Source organism: Emydura macquarii, unplaced genomic scaffold (assembly GCF_026122565.2).
Source record: "Emydura macquarii macquarii isolate MOO-44397 ecotype Brisbane River unplaced genomic scaffold, CSIRO-AGI_Emac_v2 contig_295, whole genome shotgun sequence".
Taxonomy (NCBI): Eukaryota; Metazoa; Chordata; order Testudines; family Chelidae; genus Emydura; species Emydura macquarii.
Genome location: NW_027130432.1, coordinates 11,540,484 through 11,553,306, shown reverse-complemented (window position 1 = coordinate 11,553,306; position 12,823 = coordinate 11,540,484). Strand labels below are relative to the sequence as shown.

The 12,823-nt window shown below is 46.9% G+C and overlaps 1 protein-coding gene across 3 annotated transcripts in view; it reads right to left on the bottom strand.

Moving 5' to 3' along the window:
- CPNE2 (copine 2) overlaps positions 1-12,823 on the bottom strand; it is a 157,286-nt gene that overhangs the window by 39,499 nt on the left and 104,964 nt on the right. For all 3 annotated transcript variants that reach the window (XM_067552185.1, XM_067552176.1, XM_067552167.1), the window contains exons 11-12: positions 8,199-8,332; positions 6,485-6,539 (exon numbers count right to left, since the gene is read on the bottom strand). In XM_067552185.1, the coding sequence (XP_067408286.1) occupies positions 6,485-6,539; positions 8,199-8,332 (189 nt within the window). The remainder of the gene's footprint in view (positions 1-6,484; positions 6,540-8,198; positions 8,333-12,823) is intronic.

Here is a 12,823-nt window from a genome sequence, read left to right as displayed (position 1 = left end):
CACACCTGAACTAGTAGGGGACCGCTGGTCAGTGTCGGGGGGCACTGGCAGAGCTATGTGAAGACCCAAGATTGAAATAAGCAAGGAGAGCAGGAAGAGAGGAATAAGGCTCATTTGGAAAAGCTGTGTGCAACGGCCCAGAGATAAACCAGCACGAGGGCTACAGCTCAGGACTGGGTAGCCTGTTTTCTGGGGTTGAATGTTCTTCGTTTGATGCCTATTGCATCATTATCAACATAGCCCCCGTTTTATGCTGAGTCAATGGGAATTAAGGGCCCTTCAGTTCCATATATTCATTAAAGCCTTGATCTTCTGGAATCCCCCTTTCTGTATGTGCAAAGGAAAGGAACCTGGAATGTGAAATGATTATTTAGGTAGCGCCAGCGCTGTGTTAGAGGTTTTACACGCAGCTATGAAGACTCAGTCCCTGCCCAGATTACATCTCAGCAGTTTGAACAAAGTGGCAATTTCCCTTGCTCAATATTCAGTTAGAAACCAGCACATTATGCCTCTGAGGTTTCCATATTATCTTCAGTCCCATTAACTTTCCAGTTTTTGGTTTCCCGGTCAGTAATAACAACCAGACGCCACAGGGAGAATTATTCACTGGAAGTTGTTTACTGAGATTTGTCCCATTGACACTGGTGAAATGACAGACAAGAGGGACATTTACTGGGTAGGGAAAGAGAAATCATCTCCAAGGTGCACGCGGGGAGCCTGACCCTGCAGGTGGCAAACGGGCAGTCAAACAGCACCCTGCCCGCATGCAGGCTGCAGAATCAGAGGCCGCATGGCTAAAATCTCACACAGAGACGTGGTGGGGAAAGAAGAGACACAAAGAAGGCTGGTCAGTCAATGTCCTGTCACTCAGACGTTTCCAGCAAAATACCTAAATCATTATTTGGAGTGTGTGGTTACCCAGCTCTCCTCTCTCAGTGCCACTGGTATCAAACCGACGTTGGTAAGCACACTTCCGCCCTGTCTACCCTACCACTCCCACCGTTGTCCTCACTGGAGGAGCTGCACCAATGGAGACTTACAGATCCCAGTTTTTCAGCTGAAGATTATTTGGCAACTTCAGCTAGGGCAGAAGCCAGCCAGATCACGCACGGAGCAGGGCACCCAGATGCTCTCCATAGCACTAGCTACCCATTTGTTGTAGGATTTAACACCAGCTGTCGGTGTTGAGCCATAAGCTGTTTATCGTTTGGGCCCTGTGCATCGCAGAGATCACCTTTCCCGTCAGGCGCTAACTCGGCAGACCAGATCAGCTCAGTTGCTTGAGCTGTACGGTGGGAGGGGGAAAGGAGTCTAACAGTGAAGTTCCTGCCACACTGGACTTTGCTTCTCCCTTAATCCCCACCCCAGAGCTTACTGACATAGGCCATGTCTACACTAGGGAAAGTATGTTAGTTCAGACAGTGTGTGAAAGAAAGGTTCATTTTTAGGCTACAGGTTCAAGTCCAGCCCAGGGGAGTACTAGCCTTAAGGTTATGTCTACACTGCAATTAGACTCCTGTGGCTGGCCCATGCCAGATGACTCGGGCTTGCGTGGCTCACGCTAAGGGACTGTTTAATTGCAGAGTAGGCATGCATGTTTGGGCTGCACCCCAAGCTCTGGGACCCTCCCACCTCACAGGGTCCTAGAGCCTCAACTCCAGCCTGAGCCCAGACATCAACACTGCAATTAAACAGCCCCTCAGCCTGAGCCCATGAGCCTGCGTCAGCTGGCACGGGCCACCTGCGGGATTTTAACTGCAATGTAGTGTGGCAGATGGCCGGCTTCCCCCTAGTGGGTCTCACGCTCTCTTGTTTGTAGTGGGCTGGGAAGTTGCCCGCCGCCCCATCTTCCCGGGGAGGGGGTAGGGACCCGGGCCCACCCGCTCCTCCGGGTCCCAGCCCAGGGGCCCTATGAGAAGCAGCTATGTGCTGCTGGTACTGCTTTCCAAACTGCACACTCTTCCCCTGGGCTAATTTTCCCCCTCCTTCAGTTGTTCTGGCTTCTTGAGCTGGTACCTTCCTCCTGGCCGCTCCACGCCAGAACTCTGCTCTCCAGTCCGTTCCTCGTCTCGGCACTCCTACTTCCTCCAGCTTGTGCACTGACTGTTTGGAGCAGAGGGCTTTTATGGAGCACCTGGCTGGTCCTTAATCAGCCTCAGCTGCTCCTAATTGCCCCCTAATGGCTCTGAGTTAGTCAGCAGGGAACAAGGCCCTGAGCATTCTGGGGCTCACATATCTCCCATCCACCACTCTTCTACTGCCCTCTGCCTTCGCTATATCACAATAGACAAACCTCAAGTGGCCCACTGACGGCTGTTGGATGGGTTAATGGTCTCAGTCTAGTTCCTAGTGGACACGTGTCCATGCTGTATAACCATCAGAATTGTCCAGTTGTTGGCACTCAGAAGAGAGGCTAAGAACGGAACAGGCAGAATTACTCTATCATCCTTAGAGGTGAACAGCATTGAGGCACGTTGTCCCATCAGCGTGGGGGGAAATGGTGCAATCCACTGGTCAAGGTGTTATGCATCCCGCTGTGCCGACGGGACCCTGGTAGAGCCCCCAGTTACAGAGCCTGGCTCCTTATCTCAAGGTGTTGCAGTCTATGCCTTGAGGTCCCCGGTTCAATCCCTGGTAGGTTAGCCAAGATGGCTGCCATCACACTTACAATGCCCCTGCAGTATGTATGTGATCAGTGGACAGAAGGCTTTGACCTCCAGAGCTTTCAGCCCATAATCCATTTGCTGAGGAAAAAACCCTCCACTTCCCCCCAAAAGGAGTATTTCAAAGATAACAAGGGCTGTATGAATGAAGCCCACCTTGCGTAGAACCCCAGTGGATGAGGGCATAACAACAACACGGGCAGGAAACGTGCACAGTGAGCCTGGGTACAGTAAAAAGAGCAGCTCACAGAGCTATCATTTCAGGAGCCATTTAGTAATGAGAACAGTGGGGCTATTTCAGAACATCTTTTAATCACAGGACAGAGTAGCAGCGAAATTTAATTTTGCAAATTAAAGCTAAATTTTCAGCCAACAGATGCTCAAAGCAACAGTATAAAATAATCTTTTGTGAAGCCCTCAGGACATGCACATCACCAGCCAAAGCAGCCACAGGAACTTATTGTTGGAACCTTTGCCCCTCACTTCTCCCACCCTCCGGTCTCTATTACCATCTCCTGTGACACTCTGTCCTAATTTAGGGCCCTATTATTTTGTATGATAGGAGTACCCTATCCAAGATTGGGATCTAGTTGTACGAGGTGCTGTACAAATACATAGTAAGAGACCCTCATTGCCCTGAAAAGTTTCCAATCTAAATAGACACATTTAGGAGGGAAAACAGAGGTACAGACTGGGTGAAAGGACTTGCTCAAGGTCATACTGCACACCAGTGGCAGTCAGCAATAGGACCCCACTCTTCTCCTGACCCCAGTCTAGTACCCTTTCCATTAGGCCATGACAACTCTGCCTCTTTGGTCCTATAAACAATGACTTGCATGCAATCCTTTTGACTTCCATGGCATCATGTGGAGCAATTACTGTTGGCAGGAGTGGACCATTGGACTGTAAATTCTTCAGGGCAGGGGCTTTTTTTATTTTCTTCGTTTGTGAAGCGCCATAAAATCAGTTCTGATGATAGAAATCCAGAGGTTCCCCAACTGGTAGTTTTCAAACAGAGTGATGAAAAAAACCACTCAGAGGTAACAGCTCAGATAAAGGCTTGTCTTTAAAGCTAAGATGGGCTGCAATACAAAGCAGGCAAGAGAAAATAAACATCTAAAATAACTGCTCTTTTATAAGCCTCGAGGGACAGAGCCCAAAGCATTTAATGCATGTAAATGAAAGGAGATGGGTAGAGCTGGTTGAAATTGTTCTGCCAGAATGATTTTCTGACAATAAATGCCCTTTCTGAAAAGCCAAACTTTTCCATGGGACAATTTTGATTTTCCATGAGGCAAACAGAAATGACGGCTCCCCGCCTGGCAGGCTGTCGATCTGTGACAAAAGCTTTCCTTGAGGGCCGCTGAGGCTGAAGGGGCGTCTCTTCGGCTACTGCTCCCTGTCCGTGGGAGAGGGAGGAGAGAGAAAGGTTCAGTGCCCTGACCCAGCCTCTCTGGCAGCCAGGATAGCGAAACTTTTCCAGTGGGAAGGGATTTCCGGCCAGCTCTAGAGACTGGATGTGAGATTAATTTATGTCCTAGGTGATGCATTTTAAAACCTGTTTGAAGACCTTAAAAGCCAGGTTACACGGACCTTGCTCAACATTTTGTACCCTCTTCTTTGGTTATTAAGTGCATAGCACATTAAGGCACAAAATCAGATTTCAGAGATGGGAAAAGATCTCTTATGCCATCTAGTTCATGCCTACAACGTATTAGCCTCAGATTCAGCCAGTGCAATTTGAAGTACTCCACTATGGGGCTTCCAGATCTTCTCTTCCACAGCTCACACACGTCACTGTTGAGAGCTTTCATACCATTCAGATGTTTTGCTGCCTCAGGGCAGCTCTTCAAGGAGTCAATCCAAGGCCCACTGAAGTCAATGGAAAGACTACAAGGCCCCAAAGCATGCCCTGTGTCCAGAAATGGTAGCGTCTCACTTGTAGTGCGAAGAGTGCCGGGGCTGGTGGAGCTTCCTGCTCACTAGACCTGCCACGATGGGGACTGCTGGGATGTGTCTGACAGTCAGAAGCAGAACATTTCACAGAAAGGAGGTTAGTTAGTGGGCAGTAGCAATCCACCCATTAGCAACACGCAGAGCACTGCTTTGACCAGCTCTATACTGAAGCTGAGCTGAAAATTTGTTTGACCATTGTAGCTCCGCACATAAACGTGCCTCTGAAAGCCATGTGTGGAAACGATGTGGCCGTTGAAACGCCAGCTTCAGGTCACAGCCTGTTCATGATAACGAACTTCCAGTGTAACCATTTAAATGTCCTGACCTCACGTCACCTACAGACCCAATCTGAGGTGCTGATGTCACCAGAGACAGCCAGTGATTCATGGGATCAGAGCCTTAAGACTACATTCTTTATGGCAGGGTCCACATTTTCCTGTCTAAAGCACCATGCACCTTTGTGGGGCGGGAGAAATAACAATTCCACTGCAAAGGGAAGGAGAGATGTGTTTTCAAATCTCCAGCTGAAAGGCCTCAGAAAGGCCCATCAGGGTCGCAACAGGTTGCCAATAAACCACTGACCCATTGGCCAAGACCAGGTTCCAAAGTTTCAGTGCCCTGTGCTCTCCCTCAACCAAAAGCAGACACTTTAGTCCTCTTTGGTCTAGAGCCCAGCCAAAAACAAAATGAGTAGAAGTCAGATTTTTGTCAGTGTGCAGAGTCCAATACAGCATGTACAGAACAACCAGACAATGTAATGAACACAAATAACTGTGGCGGGGAAATGCAAACAAGTGCACCCTTTCAGCCTGTGCTGTTCAAAAACACGGAGAGATTTGCTGTGTGCTAATTTACTACAAGTCTTAAAACAGCAAGATTCCATGGACTAAATTCATCCATAGACTCTGAAGAAGTTCCACCGCGGACGAATATGGCCCAGTATTTAGACAGAGTCAGAAGCTCAGCTGAAGGATCACATACACTCTAATATGCCCTGTACTGTCATGCACTGGTTCTTCTGTGAGCCATGGTTGTGAATTCTTTAGGATCTTAATTATGCCAGCTAGTCCAAAGTCTCTGCAGGATGTTACAACAATAAGCAGAAAGGCATGTTTCCTGTGGAAACGCTGACACGGAGGGGTTTGTAAGGATGCTATGTGCACCGCACCATATGCTAGGTGAGATTTTTTTTTTTTTGACACATGCTTTTGCAGCAGCCCGGCTGCTTTAACCATTTGAGTGCCTGCTCCCAATGAAGATCAACATGGTTTTAGGGAGATTCGCCAAGATCCAGTACCGGAAGTGACTGGCTTTCAACACACAAGAACATAGATTGAACAAGATATGATCCTTAAGGTTTAATGATTTTAAACCTATGACTGTTTTCTGGTTCCATTTCCACCTTCTAGCTGTAAAACGTTACCCAACGGACATTCAGTTTCCAGCCCCCTTGACTTTCTCCTCTTTGTCTGACACACTTATCAGGTAGGCCCTGCCACTTACCCCGCATCGTTCCTGCCTCCTGCCAGGAGAGTGACTCAATGGCTGACTCTGCCAATTAATGCCAATGTTGCTGCTTTGATGCCAGCTTGAAAGGGAGGGAGAAATTGGCTGCCAGCCTCCATCCCCACCCCCAACACACACACACAAAATCATTTTTCATTCTCCAAAGGCTTAAAAACCAGAGCCCTTCTATCCCATCCCCCCAAACCCTTCCCTGCATAAAAAGCTTTTGCAGATGCAACAGGCAGCCATTCTGTTCTGAACCCACAGGAAGCCACAGATTGCTTTATTCCTGCTCAAGTGCCATCACTGAATGCACACATTTTAAACATGCAGAGTATGTGGAAAGAAGAGTACTTTACCTTCCAGTCTGGTGGTAACTGGGCGCCAAATCCCAGAGCAGGAAACATTTTGTCTCTTAAAAAAAAACAAAACACACCCAGAAAATGTTACTAAATTTGCCTCCCCTCCCCAAATATAAAATAGCACATCTTTACTCATGAAAGGTCTTAGGATTCTGACAGCTACTCAGCACCTGTAGCAGCCAGTGGTTACTGCAGATCTGAGGTACCTTCTCACAGTCATTCCCAAGCAGTCACAAAATCACAAGATTATCTTTTTAAAATCGCACGATTCTTAGGCCGATAAACGTGGGGTCTTTATTTGCTTTCAGGTTTTTAAGCCTTTTAGGGGTCATGTTTTCAAGCTTTGCTCTGCAACCACAAGAGCCAGAAATTTCCTCTCTTTTTAAGCCAGAGCGGAGATTCTCCCATCATTGCATGACTGCCGGAGTTCAGGATTTAAGAAAAGCACCCGCTATTGCACGACTCCCTACTGTAAACATGAGAGCTGGCAACAACACCGACATTCCTAGGATTGTTTTATTTATTGATTTTTAACATAAGGGTTGATTTTATGTCACCCTATGGGAGCTCACAAGCGGTCAAGGGACACAGGCAGGTGTTAGCGCAGCTGTTTATGGTAATAGATACTAGGCTGAGGACATCTGCTTTTCAAATGAACAGCTCACACGCACTGTAAGGGCTTGTCTACATGGAGCTGCAATGCACACGATGGGGGTGTGATTTCTGAAGTGCACCAGTGCATTGTGCATTGGCTCGTGCAGACTGCTGGAGCTCACTAAAGGTTCCCTAGTGCATTTTAGCAGTGCACCAGCAGGGTCTATATAGGCCAATTAATATGCAACACATTAGTGTATTTTAGAAACCATATCCCCATAGCCCACATTATCCCACCATGTAGATAAGCTCTAAGGGTATGTCTACACTGGACACTAAGCCCAGGCTCTGACTCAGATTTGAGCCCAAGCCTGGCTTCTGTACTCACACAAATCAGTCTGACTTGAGTGAGTAAACACTCAGGACCTGGGTCCTAGGACTCTGCTAAGTGGGTGGTCAGAGCCTGAGTCCTGCTGTGATTCAAGTGCAAGCCTTGTCATCTTGCAGTGTGGATGCTGCTCAAACTGCAGACCAGAGTGAAATGCAGTATGGATGCATTAGCACGATTCTGAGACCCAGCAACTGTAAGCCCAGGTTCACAATGCTCAAGTACAGTGTTGGAAACGTGGAGTCCACGAGGCTAGGTGCCACAGAGCCAGGCTAAGTGTGCAGCGCAGACCTACCCTTAAGTGAGATAATGCTTGATCTTTGATGGTGCAAGGGCAGATGAGATTATTTTCGACACCCCATTTATGTTTGAATTCCACTCCTTCCAAACGAAGAAGAAAGGAGAGATTCTCTTCTGTATTTGTTAGGCAATTCATGGATGAAACAGCTTGAATGTATGCCAATTTTCATCCACAGATCTCAAAGAGCATCACCTTAGGTGGGTATCTAACCCCATTTTACAGATGGAGAAATCGAGACTCATGGAGGGGAAGTGACTTGCTCAAGGTCATGCAGCAAGCAAAGTGCAGAGTCAAGTACCCCACCCTAATAGACCATGCTTCCTATGAGCACTGGCAATGAATGGAACATATCCTACCAATACCCTAGCGAGGGAAGAGAACACTCTGGGCCAAGCATCGATGAGCCAAATGGAAGAGGCAGTACTTACGTGTCATAGTCCTGAATGATCTGTCCGACTGCCCAAATAGCTGACAAGTATTCGTTTGTTCCCATGGGATTGATATAGTGCAACGAGGAGGGGTCCCGTGGATTCCCATTGGATGCTGTGAAGTCAATTCCAACCTGAATAGGAAGACAGAAGCAAAGACCTGTAGAAATCTCCATTATAAACCCAGCCACCACTTCTATTGACCAGACAGAAAACGTCACCGTCTTCCCTCCCCACCCCTTTCATGATGAATATTTTCACTCCGGGATCAGCAAAGCAGTTTGGACAAAACGTAAACTAACCTCACCCCAAGCCAAAACTTTTGAAAGTTTCTAGAAGTTCAATTCTTTTGCACTGGCTAGCTGATTAAAAGCAGCGTCTATTCAGTCTAGGTTTTACACCCTCTGAGGATCAGGTCTAAATTTTTCAAAAGTGACCTCTGTTTTGGGCACAACTGTCATTTTTGGGTGTCCAACTTAGAGGACCGTGAGACAGATTCCCAGAAGTGCTGAGTACCAGTGGCGCATGCTGAAGTTAATTTTCATTTCAGGTCCACAGAAGATCTGGAAAAAAACCAGGCCCAAAATAAAGCAGATAAAGTTGGGTACCAAAATATAAAGCACCTAAAGTCAGTGGCGACTTTTGAAATTTTTGGCCTCAGCTACGTCATGTGCCTCTGTGCTTCCTATTTACAGCTGGAATCGGAAGGATTGAAGTGCAAGAGGAGGTCCTCTGCGCTTTCCATCCTGTCCACTCCAAAGTACTGAGCCTAGGAAGAAGCTCCAGGAGCCAAATTCAGTGGTGTTACACCAGAGCTGAATTTTACTCTGCATGTTCAGTGCAACAGAAGAAATCCTACTGGTGGCCTAGCAACTATTGGGCCAAATCCAGAGGTGACCTAAGTGATGGTGCAATTGGCAAATAAATTACACACCAACAGCTGACTCTCCTTTGTCCTGCACCTTGCACAGTCACAGTTCTCCTCTGGCCAGGTCTGAGCAGAGTGCCTAAAGCCCCATTACGAAGCACAAGGCTGACACTGCACATGCACTCTGCATTAATAAAGTGACTCCAGAGGTGAGCTGAGTTCAGTGGGGGATGGAAAGGAAAAAACACCCACAGGAAGGTGATATTCCTACTACAGTCCAGCTCCCTCCCACTTCCTTGGTGACTAAACTAAAATCATGCTCACTTCCCAACATGCCCCTCATCCCCTGTGATAACATCTCTGAGTTAGGCCCAGTCAATCCAAATATCTTGTTTTTATCACTCAGGGATAGTGTCTACTAGAGTGGTATGAGGCAAATTCACCCCTGGGAAATTCCTTTGATGCCAACTTACACCAGGGATCAGTTTGGCTCACAGAAGTTCGGTTCTCCTGATCTTTTCTTTTTAGGTGTCACTTGGCACCAATACTTCTACGGCCTGACAAGATGGAAATGCTGCCCAACAAGGATTCAAGGTCACACCCAGCAGAGGTAGCTGAGAGCCTGTGGGACCTGCCTCTTGTGATTCCAGTATTTAGGTTTGGGATGCAAACAGATCAGCTCTGATTTTATCCAGAATGGTTTGCTGGTCCTTAAGTCAGAAGCAAATGAATGCTCTAGAAAAAGAAATGGATTGGGGGGGGTGGGGGGAGGGGGGAAGTACTTTCCACTGGCTTCCCTCACATATCCCTGCAAAAGATGTTTCTTAGAAACAGAATCTATCCCATGGAGGTTTTTAATGCTGAGCCCTTTGGTGCAGTACCCCATTGCCTACCAGACTTGCAGAGACAGAATGATCCCAGGGTTAGCACAAAGATGTCACATTCACAGGTTTGTTTTTCTACCCTGAGACATATACATCTATCTGTATCCCATTAGCAGCCAGAGGCTACAGCTGAGATCAGCCCTTGTGCTAGGCACTGTACAGACACACAATAAGACACAGTTCCTGGCCAGAACAGCTCATAATCCAAACAAAGGGTAGGAGGGGAAACAGTCTCAGGTTGGCGAAGTGATTCTCCCCAGGCACACACCAGGACAAGGGAAGGGAGCCTGTGTCTTCTGGTTCTCAGTCCCTATCCTCTCTCTCCTTGTACATAAACAGACACCAACAACCCCTGCAGCACCACCAGTGGAAGATTAACGGGGAGCCAAGTGGGCAAAAGCTGAGAGTGTTCGTCTCAAGTTTTGAATTCCCTTAAGCATAAAGCAACTGGATGGCCAGGGAAGTGCCATTTTTAGTACTCAATTTCCTGCTGCTTGTGTGTTTCTTTTCAGCATCAGCCTCTTCCTTCAGCTTTTCAAAGTCTCCTTTGACACAATGTGAACTTCAGTGCAGCCCCGGGCGCTTGTTGACAGACAATCTTTCATAATTCCGGCTGCCCTCTCTGCAGCTGCTCTTCAAGTCAACACCCAGCAGGTGCTGCTGGTATTCCAACTCTGCACTGTGCCTACAATATAACAAGTGAAGAACTACCCTGACTGAAACGCTAATCAAAGAAACATTCCCTTTGGAAAAAAAACAAACAACGAAGCTGGCCAATTACTGCTAGATCATTAAACTATGGGGTGGATTTCAGATTTTCATGCTGGTGTACACAAGAGTTTGGTGGTACGAATAAACTTAGTCGTTTTCCCTTTTGTTCACTCTTTTGCTCTAAGACCTCAACACAACAGTTGAGCTGCATATAAAAAGATCTTGCATTCATTTCTGTTTCTATGGTAACGCTTCCTCCCCCCGCCACACATCTCGCCCCCCCTCGCTTCCTATTTCTTTTTAGGCAACAAATAAAAATTGACAGGCTGCATGCACACACAGATCTCTAGACGCTGTACTAAAAAAGGGTATTTTCAGAAATTAAAGGGTTGGAGGAAAAAACATCCATTTTATTAAGCGGTTAAACTTGCGGGCTGTCATTTCCTCTCGAGATGCTCCCAAACAAATCAGATGCACTCTGGATCAAACAAGAAGGGCTAGAAATGCAAATGGAAACACTGAAATTCTCTCATTACGTGCAAAGCACACGTCAGCAACTTTCCAAACAAATGAATTCCACTCAAAATCAGATCAGCTCTTCAAGGCAAAATTACTCTAGCCTTAACCAGTGACTGCGAGACTCAGAAGAAGATTCAGAGAGTCAGCTGGGTAAGAATAAAGCTCCAAAGAACTTGGAGCCACCTCTGAACTTCTCAGGTTTGCAGAAGTTAACTGGAGCTCTCACCAAGAATGGTTCTCTCCCACATGAGACTCCCAAAGCTTCCTGGTTCATCTTCAGGCACAAAAGACTCCAAGAACAGGCTCATTTGTAGTATTTTATGGAACTTCTGCTTCTAGCCAGAATCAGAAAGTGCAGAGGCAGTTGCCAATGGGAAAAATAATGGGGAGAAATTAATGGAACTTTTTCAAATCTTAAAAAAGGTTTGGTAGTTTTAAGTGAAGGTTCTGGAGGAAGTTTGATCTTCATTGATCTTGAAAACTGCTCCCTGGTTCTGGTAAAAAAAAAAACCCGCAAACAACTGTCTCCTCTGCACACGCTCCATGAGGCAGCAGAGTGGAGAGTTTCTGGAAAAGGACCCATAAGAAATATATTCTAATTTCTTACTGGGTTCAAAGGTGTTCAAACCTGAACTAGAGAACACTGGCCAGGGGCATCAATGAAGATTTGTCACATGCTGGAGAGTTAACAGCCCAACTGGCTAGAAATTGAGCCAAACTGAAACATAGCTCAGCTCAGCCAAACACGCAGGCCCAAAACGAGATGGGGAGAGGAGGAGGCACCTCTTGAAGAGGAAGCAGAAAAAATGCTACTCCAGCATTTAATACTGGCTGTACTGGGAAGAGGCAGGGTTCTTGGACCATGGACGATACCCGTGAGATGTACTGACTGACAGTTAAACTTCTGAGAGTCAGAGACACACACCTACAAACGAACAGGACTAAAACGTGCAAGCTGTAGAACTTCCAGCCATCAGGGAGACTTTCTGAGGGGATTGCTTGGGTCAGGTCTTCAGAAAAACGTGAACATGGACCATGAACCGAAAGGCGTGGGTAACCATTGGCCTGAGAAGCATGCATAATCGCTATGACTGTGTGGGCGCATTCATGATACATATATATAACTCGGGCCAACTACAGGCAACAAAAACGATGTAGCTGATCCTGCCGTTCTTTGTGTCACACGTGGCCCCTGAGCGAGCCTGTACAAAGCCCTGAAAGGCTGTGAATCCAAAATCAACAGGCTCTGACACCTCCTGATGTAGTTTCACGGGGGCAAACCCCTTGTGTAGTCACTATTTATGCTGGTGCTGCTCACCCTGGTTAGAAGAAGTTGCATTGGCGAAAAAAATGACAATACACTAGGGTAAGTTGTGTTTCCACTAGGGGTTTCCGACACTGCAAATACATCAGCATAGCTCTGCTGGTGGATAAAATCTTAGAGTGGGCAAGGCCTAAGAGTGAAGACAAAGGCTTCTTTGCAATTATAAAAGACAAGCTACCTACGCCTGGTGGTCTTTCGTACAGCAGCCTCTCTCTCTGGCTAAGCCAGCTAGCTTCCGATGACCTTTAAAAACGTTTGCCCAATGCACAGACCCCAATCCAGAGCCCCCAACCAATTACATTTTTAATTCAATACAGTT